Source organism: Callithrix jacchus, chromosome 2 (assembly GCF_049354715.1).
Source record: "Callithrix jacchus isolate 240 chromosome 2, calJac240_pri, whole genome shotgun sequence".
In the NCBI taxonomy this organism is placed as follows: domain Eukaryota; kingdom Metazoa; phylum Chordata; class Mammalia; order Primates; family Cebidae; genus Callithrix; species Callithrix jacchus.
In genome coordinates, this window is record NC_133503.1 from 196604382 (window position 1) to 196621029 (window position 16648).

A 16648-nucleotide genomic window follows, 5' to 3' on the forward strand; every position below is an offset into this window, starting at 1 on the left:
TCCCTTTCCATCCAAGCTGCTGGTATCTTTGTGGAAATAAGTTTCTGAAAAATGTTATGGGTCTTTAGTGGATTTCTGCAAAGTTTACTCCACTAAACAAAAGCTATATTCACAGACCTTTTTGAGATAACCCTTCTCAACCCTGGGATGCTGCTGAGATGGCTGAGAGACAACACCTTCCAGCTCACTAGAGGTGACCTGATGTAGTTGAGAGGATCTGTGAGGCACAAACTTGCTCTAGAAAGGACCCTTTATGTAACTCAATACTGCTCTAACTCTTTCATCTTTCTGGGGTTGCAATAAAAGGTTTTACAATCACTACCTCAGCTTTTATTATATTCCAGCTGTCCCTAACAGTACTTGAAAGGACTGTGAAAGCTATTTCATACTTTTTTGCATCTTTTGCCATTAAAAGTAGCTGATTTCCAAAATCATCCAGTCTCTGTTCTTTTAGTTTAATAATCCATTCCTCAGTCTTTCTTTCCTCGCCTACATTTCACTTAAGCAGCATGAAGAAACCAAGAAGCACCTTCAACACTTTGCTTGGAAATTTCCTTAGCTATGCAATTCAACTTATGTGTTTTGCTTTTCATATTACAATAGGTAACAATTTTGGCAGCTTTCATCCATTATGTTGTGAGATTCTCCCTTTTTCCAATTTCTGATAGCATTTCTGATAAAAGAAAACAGGGCTCTGTTTTCTTTTAAAGTTTTTATTGTGATTTTATACACACACACACACACACACAGAACCATAAATGTGTCACCTAACCATTAAGTGTGTAATTTGGTGGCATTATTTACATTCACATTATCATACAACCATAACTACTATTTCTAAAACTTTTCATCAGCCCAAACAAAAACTCTGTAATTGTTAAGCTATAGCAATTCCTTATTCCACCCTCCTCCCAATCCCTGGTAACCTCTAATTATGTTCTGTCTCTACTATTTTGCCTAGTATAGATATGTCACATAAGTGGAATCCTGCGGTATTTGCCATTTTGTGTCTGGCTTGTTTCATTGAGCATAATGTTTTCAAGATTCCTCCATGTTGTAGCATGTGTCCGTATTTCATTCCCTTTTTAAGGCTAAGATTCAGTTGTATGGCTATGTCATATTTTGTTTATTCATTTTTTTTAATCAGTGGACACTTGGTTATTTCTATCTTTTGACTATTTTCAATGTTGTAATGAACATGGACATATGAGTATCTGTTTAAGTTCCTGTTTTAATTCTTTTGTGTATACCGTATATCTAGGAGTGAAATTGCTGCATTAAAACATTAATATGTTTTAAAATAAACATTAATTCTATGTTTATTTTTTTGAAGAAACACCAAGCTGCTTTCTAAAGGGACTTCGCCGTTGTATATTCCCACCAGCAATGTATAAGAGTTCCAATTTCTCTGCATTCTTGTTATTTTCTTCTTCTTCTTTAATTGTAGCCATCTTAGTAGGTATGAACTGGTATCTCATTGTGGTTTTGATTTGAATTTCTTTAGTGACTAATAATGCTGAGCATCTTCTCATGTGCTTACTGGACATTAGTGTATCTTCTTTAGAGAAATGTCCATTCAAATATTTTGCCTGTTTTTCTAATTGCATTTTTTGTCTTTTTAAAATAACTAACTTATTTTTACCAAAACTTGTAAATATTTATTGTGTACAAAATCTTGTTTAAAATATGCGTACATTGTGGATGGCTAAATTGAACCAATTCACTTTTGCATTACTTCACATATTTTTCTTTTGTGTGTGTGTGTGTGTGGCGGGAAGACCGACTTTTTTGAAGTTCAGCTTTAGTTCTTTATCCAATTGCCTCCTAACCCTTCACTGGCCATGGCTTTAAAGTCTGGGTTTCCACTAATGGCCGATTCATGGTGATTTACGTTTCCTTTAACATACTCCTCAAAATTATTCTGCTTCTTGCCATTCCCTGGTCTCAAAGCCATGTTCACATTTTCACCTCTTACAGTAGCACCACACTTCCAGCTACCATGGTCTGTTTTAACAGTTGTTATATAATAACGTTACCACAGACTTCAGCAATTAAAGCACCAGGTGTTTATTTGCTTGTGGTGTCTGTGGGTTTTGTAGTCTGGGCAAAGCTTCAGGTTCTCACAGGGCGGCAGTCAGCATGTAGGCCCTGTCTGTGATGTCAGTGGGGCTCGGCTGGAGAAGGACCTGCCTCCAGATCATGTGGCTATTGGCAGCCTTCAGTTCCTGTGGGATGTCAGACTGAGGGCCTCAGTTTCTTGCTGGCTGTTAGCTGGAGGCTCCCCTCAATTCCTTGACAACTGACTCCTCACCTTTTTGCTTGCTTTCTCAAAGCTAACAAGGGAGAAAGTTTTCTTGAAATAAGGGCATTACAATCTATGTAACATGATGACAGAAGTGACATTGTATCATCTTTCACGTATTCTATTGGTTAGAAGCAAGTGACAGGTCCCACTCACATTCAATAGGAGGAGATTACACAAGGAGTGAATTCTAGGAGCTGGGGATCGTGGAAACATGTTAGAGCCTGTCCAATACATTCTCAAAGAGTCCCAGGGATCAATGGTTTTTATTATGTGGTTATTTATCTTCATCAGTATATTGGCTGAATCCTGTGGTGAGCCAAAGTGATGTTCTTCACAAGTTATTTTTCTTCCTAAATGGGTTGAATTGAATATTATGGTAGACTTTATGTACATGCAGTTTCTCTGCTGCCATAAACATTTAATTATGGAAGTATGGCCCAGTAAAGGGCTGATCATTTGGAGTGAAGCAAGGAGAAAATAATTCAGAAGAGGCCCTCACTGGTTCAGGTTAACAGAGGTTGCAATGAGCAACTAGCTTGGACCTAACCAGAATGGAATATAATTTATGCAATTTATATTTTATAACAGAAAGAACAATTTAGAGCATGATATAGTGCTGAATATCTAGTCCATGTGGAATTGTAAAAGGTCATTATTTTCATAAGGGACTAGATTTGTGAAAAAAGTGGATAACTTATAGAGAAACAGTGCTGGGTCATTAACTGGCTTTTAAATGCAACATGAGAATAAGCAGTCATGGGAAAAGTTAAAATCTTAATTATTAATGCATCATGAGATGCATCTGTGACTTGCAATGCTTTCACATACTAGAAGACACACAAGAGCCAATAACATTTGGAAAACATTTGAGCCCATTGTTTGCTAAAAGTCAGCAGCAGCATGTTGGGGACAAGGGAAAGGGAAACTAACTTATGGCCCATTGTGTAGGTATTTTATCCACAAATTAATTTTAAAACCCCTTAACCAGCAGAGATACCAAGGTACTGACTTTCAACCTCATGATTTTTTGTAGAGCTTCATAAGAGGGGCTTCTCTCAGGAGCATGAGTTAGTTGGGGTGGGAGCAGGGAGAGGGTGAGAGGAAATGCTTTCTCACAATTGCGGAGGATCCATGCTTAAGGGCTTCTGAGGGCTTTGCCTCTGAGCACTCTTCCAGGGTGAATTCCTTACTGAAAACCCAGACACAGATAAACAGAGCTAGCCTAGCAATTTCTATTTCCCTCTGACCTCTCTTACTGGGGAGGCTGCAATTTCAGAGGGTGGTACCCTAGCAGATCCTGGTGTGGCTTGTTTCATGGACTACTATAGAAGAAAGACAAAAAAAAGAAGGCAGGATCGACAAACTTAAAATAGCTGTTCAGGAGACAATTTATTAACACTGGCTGAAAGTTCCATGGTACACACACAGGTTGCCCTGCGGTAGATTTTCACAATAATAACATGCTGAGCATTTTCAGGCATGGCCTGCTGTCAGCAAATGAGAGAAAGGATTTGTGCGCTATGGTTTATTTTGCTTTGGGGAAATGCTAGCTCAGTTGCTGTGCTTTTTATTGAAAATCAAGGGTTTAATAAACATCTTTAGTAGGTTTTTCTCTGCCTTCCATACTCTTTTTTTGTTTTGTTTTTTCTTTAGAAGTGGGGGGCCTGTTGAAAGCTGATATTAGAATCAAGTTTTCTAAGAAGTATATACCTTTTAAACACTGGTGAATCAGCTTAGAAATGGAGATGGCCTGCTTCTCATGCTACTCACAGTGAGCTACACTTAGATAAGTTAGCTAAATGCTGACAGTTCTGATATTCTGAGTTTTCTTGACTTCCTCAAAATATTTTCTCAAAGCAGGTGTCAGTTTCCTCCTGGACCACTCCATTAACCAGCACACATCCTAATATTTATTGTAATTACTTATTGTAACTCAACACATTTACACGCACTTCCTAAGGTCGAATTCTTTTCATCTATCATAGTCTCACTTTTGTCTTGTCTCTCCTATATAGACACCATGCCCTGTTAATTAGAGGGTTCTTCCCCTTCCCCTACTACGTGTAGGAATGTCCAGTGGCCCTGAGCTCTGAGAGTCGGGCACTGGGAGACTATAGTGACCACCTAAGGAGGGAAACCTGGTGTTTCTGTGTTATCTTAAAGGCAGAAAAGCTGAGGCAGAGTGATAACCATCCTGTTCCATTGGCTAAGCCCAAATCTGAAAGTTTAGAGAAACTAAACTGCTTCCTGATTGGTTCTTGACTCTCTGGAGGGTCCTTCACCCGCTACATATCAACTGTCTCTCCCAGGAAGTAACAATGACTTTTGCCTTCCACTTTCACTTAAGAGGCTGATGTGGGCTCCACTATTTTGTTCTGTTTTGTTTTTTGTCATTTACACAGTTGCCATATTGTACTTTCTCTATACCAAGCCCATCTGCATCGCTTCCGCCCCTTCTCTTCAACACCGTGGTAGTTATCTAGCTTACAGTATCTCTCATTTGAATTGTTGCAGTCCAGCATCTCTAGTTGCTCTTTGTTCTGTGTGCTCTTCCTTCTGCTAAACTCTCCTGTCTGGGGAGATGCAGACCCCACACTGAAATATGAGAAGCTCCTCGAATCTCAGGGGCTCCAGTACATAGTCAAGATGAGGCACCAACTCCTGGAGAAGAGTCTGCCACCTAATTCTGATGGAGTTATTTTATCTCTGGAGCTCTGTGGAACTTTCCTGATTTCTCATAAAGTTCCAGTTTTCCACTGCATTTGGTAAAGACAGATCATCCCGCTCCCTGTTCCCTTTTTCTGTTCTGTTCGTCTCAGTGACCTTTTCTGCTTTATTCTTTCCATTTCTACCTTCCATTATTTTCCAGAACACTGACAGGGGCTCAGTGTGCCCCATCCTGTTGTCACCCCTCAGCTTGGCCTTGCTTTCTACTTTTCACACTGTCCCTGTTCCTGAAGCCCTCACAGTCCCCATGAAATTTTTCTGCTTTGACAGAAAAACCATTCCATCTTGTCAGCATTGACTGTCGGGAAACTAGACTTTCCAAATTTCTTTTCCTGGTGGCTGCCTACCATTTGCCCTCATTTTCAGTTCCAGAAAAGCATTTCCTTCTGCATAAATAACTACAGTGATGCCACCGGATATTAAGATAGTTTTGCACATTCTGAGCTGTGAGCATTTCCCTGTGTTCATCTTAGACTGTGAAAACCTGTGATCAGGAAGCCCTCTGCAGTTCCTGTTGCATAGGCCCTGCAGGAATAAGCCTTTCTTAATATTGATGCAGGTAAAGGTGACTGACTTACGCCAACAGATGGGAAACTGCCTCTTGTTTCTTAAGGCAGATGACCTGGCAAGAGAGGGAGACATGAGAAAACATTGTGCATTCTAGTATTCTCTAGAAGGTAAATATGGGAATTTAGGCTTACTGGATAGATTATAGAATTACAGTAGTTCTTTAACCACCGAGTGTGTCTCACTGCATCTGGTGTTGTTCAGAGTCACCTCTTTCTTCCTGTGGGTTGTACCCTGTAGAATGCCAGGCTGTTTCCTTCTTGCTGTTTGTTTGTTTCCCTCACTTCGCTTCATTTCACCTGCAGTATTAAAAATTGGAGAGAAATGTGACTCGTGATAGGGATAAAGGAGGCTTTGGATATTTGGCTAAGATTTGGCAAATGAATATGTGGAAGTTTAGAAGTATATTCAAACACTGAAAATTGAACTAATATTTGTAACGTTGCATAAGAATTCAATTCTTTTTGAGTAAAAAGTGGTCTTTTACATTGTTTGGCATTATTCTGAGAGCCTACAAGTGAATTGAAAAGTAGAATAGCCTGAGTGGTATATAGCATGGGCCTTCATGCTAACCCCATGCCCTAACTTTCCTTTAACTTATCTTAATCTAACTCTGGGCCTATTTGATTCAAGAACAAGAAAGGAATTCCAAGTGAAGCCATGCTGACTTCGTATGTGTAACCTGCTTTGTCTTTCAATGTTTACGTTAAGAAGATAAATGCCCCACCTAAGTATTTTCTGTATGCTCTTATTTTTGGGTGTCTGTTTGAAGGGTTTTGTTTTGTTTTTCCTTTAATTGGCTGCACAGGAAGATCCATCCTGCATTGTGAGTTTAGCATTTTCTTCACTGTCTGCCGTGCATCCCATTGTCTGTGCACACGCAGCATGGCCAGCGTCATATCTGCCTTCTGTATGGTGCAGCTGCTCCAAGTGCAGCAAGCCCCTCCACGCAGAGCATGCCCATGTGTTCCACATCTGGTGCAGGGATGGAGACGGAGACGTCAGTGGTCTCAAGTGGCACTAATTACTTTCTTTTTCCTTTGGTTTCCTCATTACAGATACTGCAATGAACATTTGCTGTGTCCCCCACACATGTTCTGGACAGGCTGGGGTCCTTGGGAACGGTGCACAGCCCAGTGCGGGGGTGGCATTCAAGCTCGTCGCAGGACCTGTGAGAATGGGCCTGACTGTGCAGGCTGCAACGTGGTGAGTAGCCTCCTTCTCACACCCAGCCCACAATCAGGGAGTTCAGACTCAATATGCACAAAATGCTCTGTACACACGAGGTGTTCTGCAAACAATAAAAGCTCTGCACATACTAGGGGCTTAGTACACACACACTTTGGACACTGCAAACACTAAACGGTCTCACACACTAGATGCTCTGTAGATGCTAGAAGCTCTGCAAACACTTTATGTTCTGCAGATATTAAATGCTTTATAAATATGACATGTCCAGACACTGGACGCTCCCCAGACAATAGAGGCTCCCCAGACACTGGACGCTCCCCAGACAATAGATGCCCCCCAGACACTGGATGCTCCCCAGACGATAGATGCCCCCCAGACACTGGACGCTCCCCAGACGATAGATGCCCCCCAGACACTGGACGCTCCCCAGACGATAGATGCTCCCCAGACACTGGATGCTCCCCAGACAATAGAGGCTCCCCAGACACTGGATGCTCTGGACACACTAGGTCCTCTCACACACTGGATCTTCTGCAAACATCAGATTCTTGGCAGACACTATATGTTCTGTAAACACTAAGTACTCTGTAAACACAACATGGTCAGGTACTGGATGCTCTGCACACACTGGGTGCTACAAATCATGCAAGTGTTTCAATTTAGTTAGAATATCTGGAGAAAATACTGGAAGTGAAGAGTAGCCTGGAGGCTCCCTGAATTAAGTATTCGTGTATGGGATAAACTGTCCCGGGAGTTTTTCTGTTCTGATTTCTGAGTGACAAAGCCTTCAACCTGCTTATCTATGGCACTCTATTTGGTTTGGGACACAGAACAGTATCCCCATGCCAGGCCCACACCAAGGTATAGAACACTGGGGATGAACCAGATAATACACTGGGGGCTGAGAAACGATATAAAGCCATTGTCAGAGCATTGGCACCAATGCAGAGAGAATCAAAGAGAATGCACGTTTTTTTTTTTTCTCCTGCCTTTGCAGGTCATATTTCTTTTGACACTTTAACCTGTCACATAAAATTCCACTTGGGTAAGCTATTTATTTTTTTGAGACGGAGTTTCGCTCTTGTTACCCAGGCTAGAGTGCAATGGCATGATCTCGGCTCACTGCAACCTCCACCTCCTGGGTTCAAGCAATTCTCCTGCCTCAGCCTCCAGAGTAGCTGGGATTACAGGCGTGCAGCACCATGCCCAGCTAATTTGTGTATTTTTAGTAGAGACAGGGTTTCACCATGTTGACTAGGATGGTCTTGATCTCTTGACCTCATAATCCACCCTCCTCGGCCTTCCAAAGTGCTGGGATTATTGGCATGAGCCACCGCGCCTGGCCAGGCAAGCTCTTTTCAAAAGTCTTGCTTTTGCCTTCCTGCTTCTTCTGTAAGAGTAACAGCATTTCCCCTCACTTGCCTACCCCTGGTGCTGGCTGCATAGAGTGGACACAGACGGTGGCAAAGGTATTGATGGAGAAGCTCAGCACGGGAAGGTCTGGCTAAATTTCTTCCTCACTGATCTTTCCAGTGGCCTTTGCAGCATCTTTATCCTTTGGTTTGTGAGGCCAAGCAATGTTTTTGTGCTTCTGTAAAGCCTGCTTTTGTGACATGCAAAACCCACACAGCCCAGATATCCTTGGGAAAATCAGGGAGAGGAAGAGGGTTATGAGGTGCTTTGTCAGATATTACGCCAGAGACCTAAGGAGATTTCTATTACTGGAAATTACAATTAGATTTCTTCCCCTTCCCACTGGAAAAATATTGTCATAGCTTTCACATAATCTATTACTGATTGTAAAGACACTTCTTTCTAGATCAGCCTGAACTAACTGTAGACTATGAAAAATCTTCATTAAGATGTATATTTATTGCTGTTTCAGATGCTGACATTTAAAACCATTTGTTTTAAACAATTTTAAAATGGCAAATTTATGAATACTCATGTGTTCTAGGAAAGTTATTTAAATGGGGTAACTTTATATTTGGCTGAAGACTATCATGTTTCATTCCTGGTGGCATGCTGCGTGCCCACTGGGGCCTGCATTGCCATGTCAAGATTGGTCTCACTTGCTGGGAAACCACAGGAATGAGGGATCTGGGTTGATCTCTCACCTTAGTTTCTGAATACATTGCAGGGTGAAGAATTCAGAAAACAGTCCACAGCATTAATTTTCTCATTGTGAATTGATTTATAATTACCTTCAAAGATAGCTTGATGAAAGAAAAATATATGAAGCAAGAATGTGCTTTTTAATGTAGTTACTATAATATGTGTGTATGTGTGACATACATCTGATTATAAATGTAAACAGTGAAGGTCTTTCTAAAATGTCCGTGTATTTATTGGTTTATTTATTACAGAATTACGGTTTATGAAACAAATGTAACCTCTGTTTTCAAATCTAGAAAAATATGCACATCTCCAAAGAAATTATTGTCACTTTTTAGGAAATTTAGGAATTTGTTTTTCTTTTTTCTTTTTGTTTTTAGCACCAAACTTAGCCTTCTGGTAGTTTACTTCTAGGAAACTGTAACTGTAGCACAGGGGAGTGATCTACTTCTCAGCGGTAGAAGTGTATTTACCTTTCTTCTGACCTGGCTTCTCCATGCATTTCAGTTTCTGTCTTTTCGAAGGCAGGAAATGCCAGCTCACTCTAATCGAGGAATGCAAGTAGCAGAAAGGAAGGGCTCTGTTTCTTTGGATTGTATGGAAGATATATACTATCAATCAGTTGAATTCCTAAGAAGTTGATTTAAAAATGGTAGTTACTTAGCTAAAGCAAAATGTTTTTGGTCTTCATCTTCTAGCTACAGTTTATAAATCCTTCGCCACAAAGGGTTTGTTTTTTATTGAGTTTTTTAAAATCAAAATAGTAACTCTAAGTATAAAAATTATACTGATTTTGGAGTCATGAAGTGACCTTCTGCTTGCCAGTGTCTAGCTGGATAACAAGAGGTGATATTTCTGAATCTCGGTCTCCTCCTTGGAGAAGGGAATGATGGTTCTTCCTACTCAAGAGCTTCTGTATCTAGGACGGCAACATTTGTAAGATCTGGTAGAAGGTCTTGCGTTTGAGTTCTCCTTTCTAGCCTCATTTCTTCATTCATTATCCATGGGCTTCAGCTGCTTCTCCGAGCTCCAGATTATTAAAAATGAGTCAGCTAATGAAATGTCATTTACAAATACAGAACATGTTTGTGGAAAGTATAACAACCCGAATTTCCTGATTATTATAACAGCTTATAGAAAAAGACAGAATTGATTATTTCAAGTTCAACTATGAATGGGTTAGAAAAGACTCGAGAATCTTTGCTTTCACCAACACTTTAAAGCTGAAATTTCATGAAAGGATTTTCCCAGCTTCACTTGAGGAATTTCTATGTCCTCATCTAAGACTAAGTCAGCAAGCCTTTATTTGAATCTCAGGAAAGAGGAAGTGAAGGGCCTTTGCAAGACCTGTTAGTTCTCTCCATGAATCCCTACTTGTAAATCGCCCAATGTCAAAGATGTCAAAGGCTTGGGAAACCAGGAGCCTTGTGTTAGTTTGGGAGCTGATTGACAGATACAGAAGGAGGACCTGGATCTTATGCTGCCACTTAACTCTGTGAACTTGAGATGCATTCACTGCCCTCTGGGCTTCTGTCTTGTTCTGCAAAGTGCAGGGCCAGACACCAAAACTGATGATTCTGTGACCCTTGGCATTCCTTCTCTGGACCCTAGGGTACATGTGTCCAGCTGATTGAGGGATGATTTCTAACAAATGTCCCTTCCTGGTGGCTGATACCTCTGATGAGCTCAGAATGAGACACTTAAAAAACAGACATTTGGCCGGGCGCGGTGGCTCAAGCCTGTAATCCCAGCGCTTTGGGAAGCCAAGGCGGGTGGATCACAAGGTCAAGAGATCGAGACAAGTTCAACATGGTGAAACCCTGTCTCTACTAAAAATACAAAAAATTAGCTGGGCATGGTGGTGTGTGCCTGTAATCCCAGCTACTCAGGAGGCTGAGGCAGGAGAATTGCTTGAACCCAGGAGGCGGAGGTTGCGGTGAGCCGAGATTGTGCCATTGCACTCCAGCCTGGGTAACAAGAGCGAAACTCTGTCTCAAAAATGAATAAATAAATAAATAAATAAACAAATAAATAAATAATTAAAAAAACAGACATTTACTCCCCACTTCCAAGTAGGCTAAAACCACAGGAGCATCTACGGTCCTCTGGCTCTTGCTGCTGCTCTCCAGGTCTGTGGTTTAGCCCTGCATGCCTGTGGCTTCACGGAGCAGGTGGAAGAAGCAGGATGGTGGGTCAGAGGGACTCTACCTCTGAGTCACTGTGAGACTTGACCTGTTGTTCTATTTCTCCACATGGTTGTTTTCAAATGAAATGTGGAGCATGGACACTTGAATGAAAGAGCTGTTTAGAAGATTGCACATAGTACATAATTTTTCTATATGTCCTAGCCCATGCCAAGTCTAACATGGACTTTCATAAAATAGAAATGATTTACCCAGTTTTGACAATAGTAACTGTAACAATTCTTGTTGGAAGAAGCCTTGTAAATCCCAACTTACTGGATGATGTCAAATTAAATATTGAAATTAAGTTATAACTGTACATACGGAGTTAATATTTAATGATAACCTGAAATCCTGTGTTCCATCATAAAATAACTTTTGTTGAGTGCCTACTACATGCCATGCACTGTACTAAGAGTGATTAAAATTTATCATGTTTATTCTCTCTATATCCCTGCAAGGCAGTTTTTATTATTATCTCTGCTTGAAGATGGGAAAAGTCAGCCTGAGAAAGACTAATGAACTTGCCCAGTAGCAAATTGCCAGTGGAGGACTGGACCAGCATTTGAGAACTTGTCCTCTGGGCACAAATAGAATTTAATGAGACAACTCTATTTGCATAATTATGTGCCCAATGTTAAGTGATAAATGATAAGCCTTACTTTTCTTTACTCCTATTAAATCGAAGTGTAGCTTAAAAAGAAGAGGAGCAGCCGGGCGTGGTGGGTCATGCCTATAATTTCAGTACTTTGGGAGGCTGAGGCGGGCAGATCATGATGTCAAGAGATCGAGACCAACCTGGTCAACATGGTGAAACACTGTCTCTACTAAAAATACAAAAATTAGCTGGGCATGGTGGTGCGCGCCTGTAGTCCCAGCTACTTGGGAGACTGAGGCAGGAGAATTGCTTGAACCCAGAAGGCGGAGGTTGTGGTAAGCCAAGATCATGCCATTGCACTCCAGTCTGGGTAACAACAGCAAAACTCTGTCTCAAATTAAAAAAAAAAAAAAAAAAGGAAGAGGGGCTTTTTGTCTTTCTGTAGCTCTTCTCTAGATTAACACTCTTGATTTTTATAATACTGTGATCATTTTGGCCAACCGTGGAGTACCATTAGGAGATTATCATGAGCATAGGAGTTAATCGAAGATAAACTCATAACACAAATGTTAACTGTACATTTTGGCTGAAACTTACAACACATGAAAGGAAGAAAGATATAAAATGTTATGTTATAAACAGAATAACTTCTTGTATTAATGCAACTCAAAATTTCCTCAAAGGTTTAGCAGATTTAAATTATTAATTTTGCTGTATCAGAGCTAAAGACAGCATCAGATAGAGCAAAAATAATTTACAAGAAACAGCAGACTTAATATTGCCAGCACTATATTTTTTACTGAAATATCACACAAAGCATTAAACAATTGACCAAAAGCTATGATTTAAGAGAGCAACAGGGAGTGTAGGATAGATATTTATTTCCTAGATACAAAAGAACCAGACCACAGAAAGCCTGGAAAGGTCAAGAAGAAAGACATTACCATCAATACATGCTGTCAAAAGGGAGTCTGAGAGGGTCAGTCAGATTTGATATAACACACTAACATTTGTTTGTGTCAAACAATGGGAAAATGGATGATTTTCAGAGCAAACGAAACCTGGCCATTGGAAGATTAAATAGGTTGTGACATATGAAAATAACAACAGGCATTAGAAAATATCACATTCTTGTATAGGACATTAGGATCTACAGAATGCTTTGGGGAAGGTCTTTGTGTATATTCCTGATTTTCTAAATGAGAAAATCAAGACCTGTAGAAAACTGTTTTGATAACCAGAAATCCAGCAGGTGGAGAGAGAAAGATCCCATGTCCAGGTCTTTCCACTCAGAGATCCTGAGGCAATCCAGGATGCTGTGGCTCCTTCAGAAAATACAGGAACAAGACCAGTGATATTAAGGAGAAAGATCTGGTATCTCACACCTGTGAAACTAGATCATTCAAAAGCCCAAAACAGGTCTATTTTGTATTTGTTTTAGCCCTAGTCGTATTTCCCAACAGCCTCAGCTGTATTTGCCTCTGGCCAGTAATGTATGAGTAAGCCCAATTTTAAATGGTCTCACTAATACCAACAAAAAATATTTGAGGCTCATGTTACTCACCCTTTAAAAAGCAGGAGCTGCAGATAGCCTCATCTGCCTAATATTACTGCTCTTATTCAGAATTAGGGCTCTGAATCCATGTTCAGGATTTTTCTACAGCTCATGTGCTTGCTGTAAGTATTTTGTATAATTTTTGATAATTATGTTATTCTTAATCTGTTGAGGTTTAAAGCATACTGTAGATGGTTTTTGTTGTTTTATTTCAAGAAGTGTTTTAATTTCAACTTCTGACAAAGCTAATGTTTCAGTAAGTATCAATAGTTTAACGGCATAAAATATATCTTTCAGGATATATTTCGTAAAACAGTTTCTGAGCATCCTCACGGTCTATCTTATTAGACTCTAATAGAATGTTGATGTCTGGGGCAATTTTATCTGTTTCCTCTTTGCCTGGTGTCAGGTGAGCAGCAGTTTAATGCTCCGTGGACAATGTATACCTGCGGCTTTTAGAAACACGCATTTCCTGTCTTCCTAGACTGTAAAAAATTACCTCTAGTTCCTCATTTAATTTTTGGTACTAAAACATTTTCCAAAGCATAGCAACCTCCTTGCAATGGTATATACTTTTATTCAAGTGGGATAGCTGGCACTTCTTTTCATCATGAAATACAGAGGAAAGGTAGCCTGGGAGAGACTGACATTTTTACAAATGAACAAGCTGTTTTAAAATCGGCTGCTTGCTGGTTGGTAATCATCAGTTTCCTTTGTATTTCTATTTGGTGTTTCCTCATTTTTGAACAGTGGCTTCCTAGAGATTCGTAGTCCTGCCTTAGATGACAGGCAGGTTGTTAGAAAGAGATACATGCAATGTTTTCTCCTTATTCACTTATGTTTGTTTATTTGGTTATGTTTAGGCAATGTCACCCCAACATATGCAAAGCTGTGGGTGCTTAAACATTGCCAGCTCACACTAAATTGTATGTGTTTATTAAAGGATTGTTGTTTTTCTTTGGGCCTAGACCCATTTCCAAAAGTTCATTTTCTGTCTTAACAATACCCCTGCAACCTAACTGATACAGACCCTATATGAATAGTAAGCTATTCCTTTAGGCTACTATTGAATGGGACACTGATACAGACCCTATATGAATAGTAAGCTATTCCTATAGGCTGCTATTGAATGGGACACTGATACAGACCCTATATGAATAGTAAGCTATTCCTATAGGCTGCTATTGAATGGGACACTGATACAGACCCTATATGAATAGTAAACTATTCCTTTAGGCTACTATTGAATGGGACACTGATACAGACCCTATATGAATAGTAGGCTGTTTGTATGGCCTACTTATTGATGTGTCTGGTAGATGTTCTTACTTTAACAGCCAGTGGGCCTGGATTAGATATAACTAATTTTATCCATTGTTCACGAAAATACCATTTTATAATCCTGGAAAGGCAATTTTCTAAAATGAAGTTTAAGAAATACATAAACTAGTTGCAAGCAAACAGAATTTTAATAATATTCTTCATTACCATCGTTATCATCTGTCACTGCAGTTGCTACATGCCAGGTAATGTTTACGGTACTTCTTGGGGAATTGGTGAAGAATTCCTCCCAACAGTCCCATGACATAGTATTGTTATTAGTGTAATCAACTTACAGAGGTAGAAATTGGAGGAAAGAAGGAGACGGTCCAGCTTATAGGAAGTGTTGCCAGCCTCAGCGCTAGACGTTTGTAATGGCGGCCAGCTTGTTTCCCCACTACACTCTGTGGCCTCATCTAGTATTTGATAAATAATTGAATATTTGATAAATTTTCATTAGATTAACTTAAACACCTATGCGCTCTTAGAAGTTTGTTGTATACCACACCAGATTTGATAATGTGAATCATTCTAAGTAAAAGCTGAAAACTATTAATCATTTATTGAGATAACCCCTAGTGGCTTCAGAATGTGCGTGCAAGTGAGGGTCCAAAAGAATGCAGAGAACCTCGGGAAAGCCCAGATGTCCAGGTGCATCTGAGAAGTGATGCCCATCTTTCTCCTTTCCTTTCACCTTCTCCTCCAAAGGCCCTGCAAACAGTTGTGCAGGTTGTGCACTGCAGAATTCCAAAGGGAGTGTTAATTATGAAGATGTGAGTAGCACTTCTGAAAAAGAGCAGTGCACCCTGGGAGCCACGCTAGCCCTGAACCGAATGCATGAAAACTCAGCATGTTCTTCAAAGCCTCAGAGATGTGTAGGATTCCAACCTTTATTTTGGACTGCAGTCTTCATATTGGGCATAGGAGCTGAGAGGGACAAGTCTGGCATCATAGCTTGACCCCTGTTTAAGGTAGATTTTGAGGCAAGGCAAGGGCTTAAGGCAAGTGGTTTTATACTAAGTCGACAGCAACAGCTGGGGAGGATGAGGGGGTCAGGCAGGAAAGAGGGAAGAGCTCCTATCAGGGTTTGTCATCAAGATCACTGCTATGTGCAGCAGAACTGATTTTCTGAGTAGCCTGCAGATGCCTCTAGGGAGTGTGTCACCTTCACTGCTACCATTGAATGAGAATGCACCCAGGCTGCACCCTCACTAACCCAGCTGTCTCCTGGGGCTTCAGAGAAGTTTTTCCTTCTCCGTAGAGAGAAATACAGGAGGGAAAGGGTCTTTCTTTCTCTGGACACAGAATGTTGGGAGTGAACCTGGAGCTGCTGCCACTAGCTGGCAGCCTTGCAGGTAGCTAGGTCAGGGAGGAGGAGGACAGGAGCAAAGCAGGAGGGCAGCGGTAAGGTCACCAAGGAGCTCATCTTCCCAAAATCCACCCTGTTGGGCACAGGCTGTTGTGTGAAATCAAAAGCTCTGGTGGTTTCACCTCGTTTGAGTCAAAATCATTCTAGGTGCTTTCTCTTTCCCCTCCCCTTTATGGAAGGTACCCTTCACATACCATTCGGTAACTGATGGGGAAAGACATGTCCTTCCTTAATAATTACTGTATCTGATGGAAATGATCTAGGATTTTCATGTGACCCATTTCCGTGAAAGCTAGAGATGACCTTGACCTTCACGATTAAGGTTCATTCTGAGCACTTCCATTGCACTGTGGTGGTAAAAGGCACTCACTTATATTTCCCAATATTCTCCTGCAAAGGGAATGATGGATCTCCCTTGCCGAAACCAGATACTATATCTTCATAAACGTGGGAATGTGAAGTTTGTTTTCTTTTGTTATAAAATATCTCAGTGAAGAGTTTGCAAATATGAGACTGTCAGAGTGAAAATGCCACATGTTGTTAAGGGAGGCTTAAGCTTTTTGAAAAAGTTAGTATCCGTACACAAAATTGAGTGGTACAGCAGATGGCCACAAAAGGATAAGTTTTCTAAAATTTAGCACTGAAAGTTTGGCAATCAAGTTTAAGAATGATGTATGGCACAGATGGAGAGAAAAATGATGGATTGTAGGAATTAATC

The 16648-nt window shown here is 40.5% G+C and overlaps 1 protein-coding gene across 23 annotated transcripts in view; it reads left to right on the forward strand.

The window, feature by feature from the left end:
- Positions 1-16648, forward strand: part of SEMA5A (semaphorin 5A) — a 502689-nt gene that overhangs the window by 417353 nt on the left and 68688 nt on the right. For 12 of the 23 annotated variants that reach the window (XR_013532366.1, XR_013532367.1, XM_035291788.3 and 9 more), the window contains one exon: positions 6658-6805. Coding sequence is in view for 19 of the 23 variants with exons in the window: in XM_035291788.3 (XP_035147679.3) it covers positions 6658-6805 (148 nt within the window). In the remaining 4 variants the exon portion in view is untranslated. Of the gene's footprint in view, positions 1-6407; positions 6426-6657; positions 6806-16648 lie in introns of all 23 variants that reach the window. The other 11 variants (XR_013532365.1, XR_004740000.3, XM_035291785.3 and 8 more) reach the window with 1 other exon arrangement.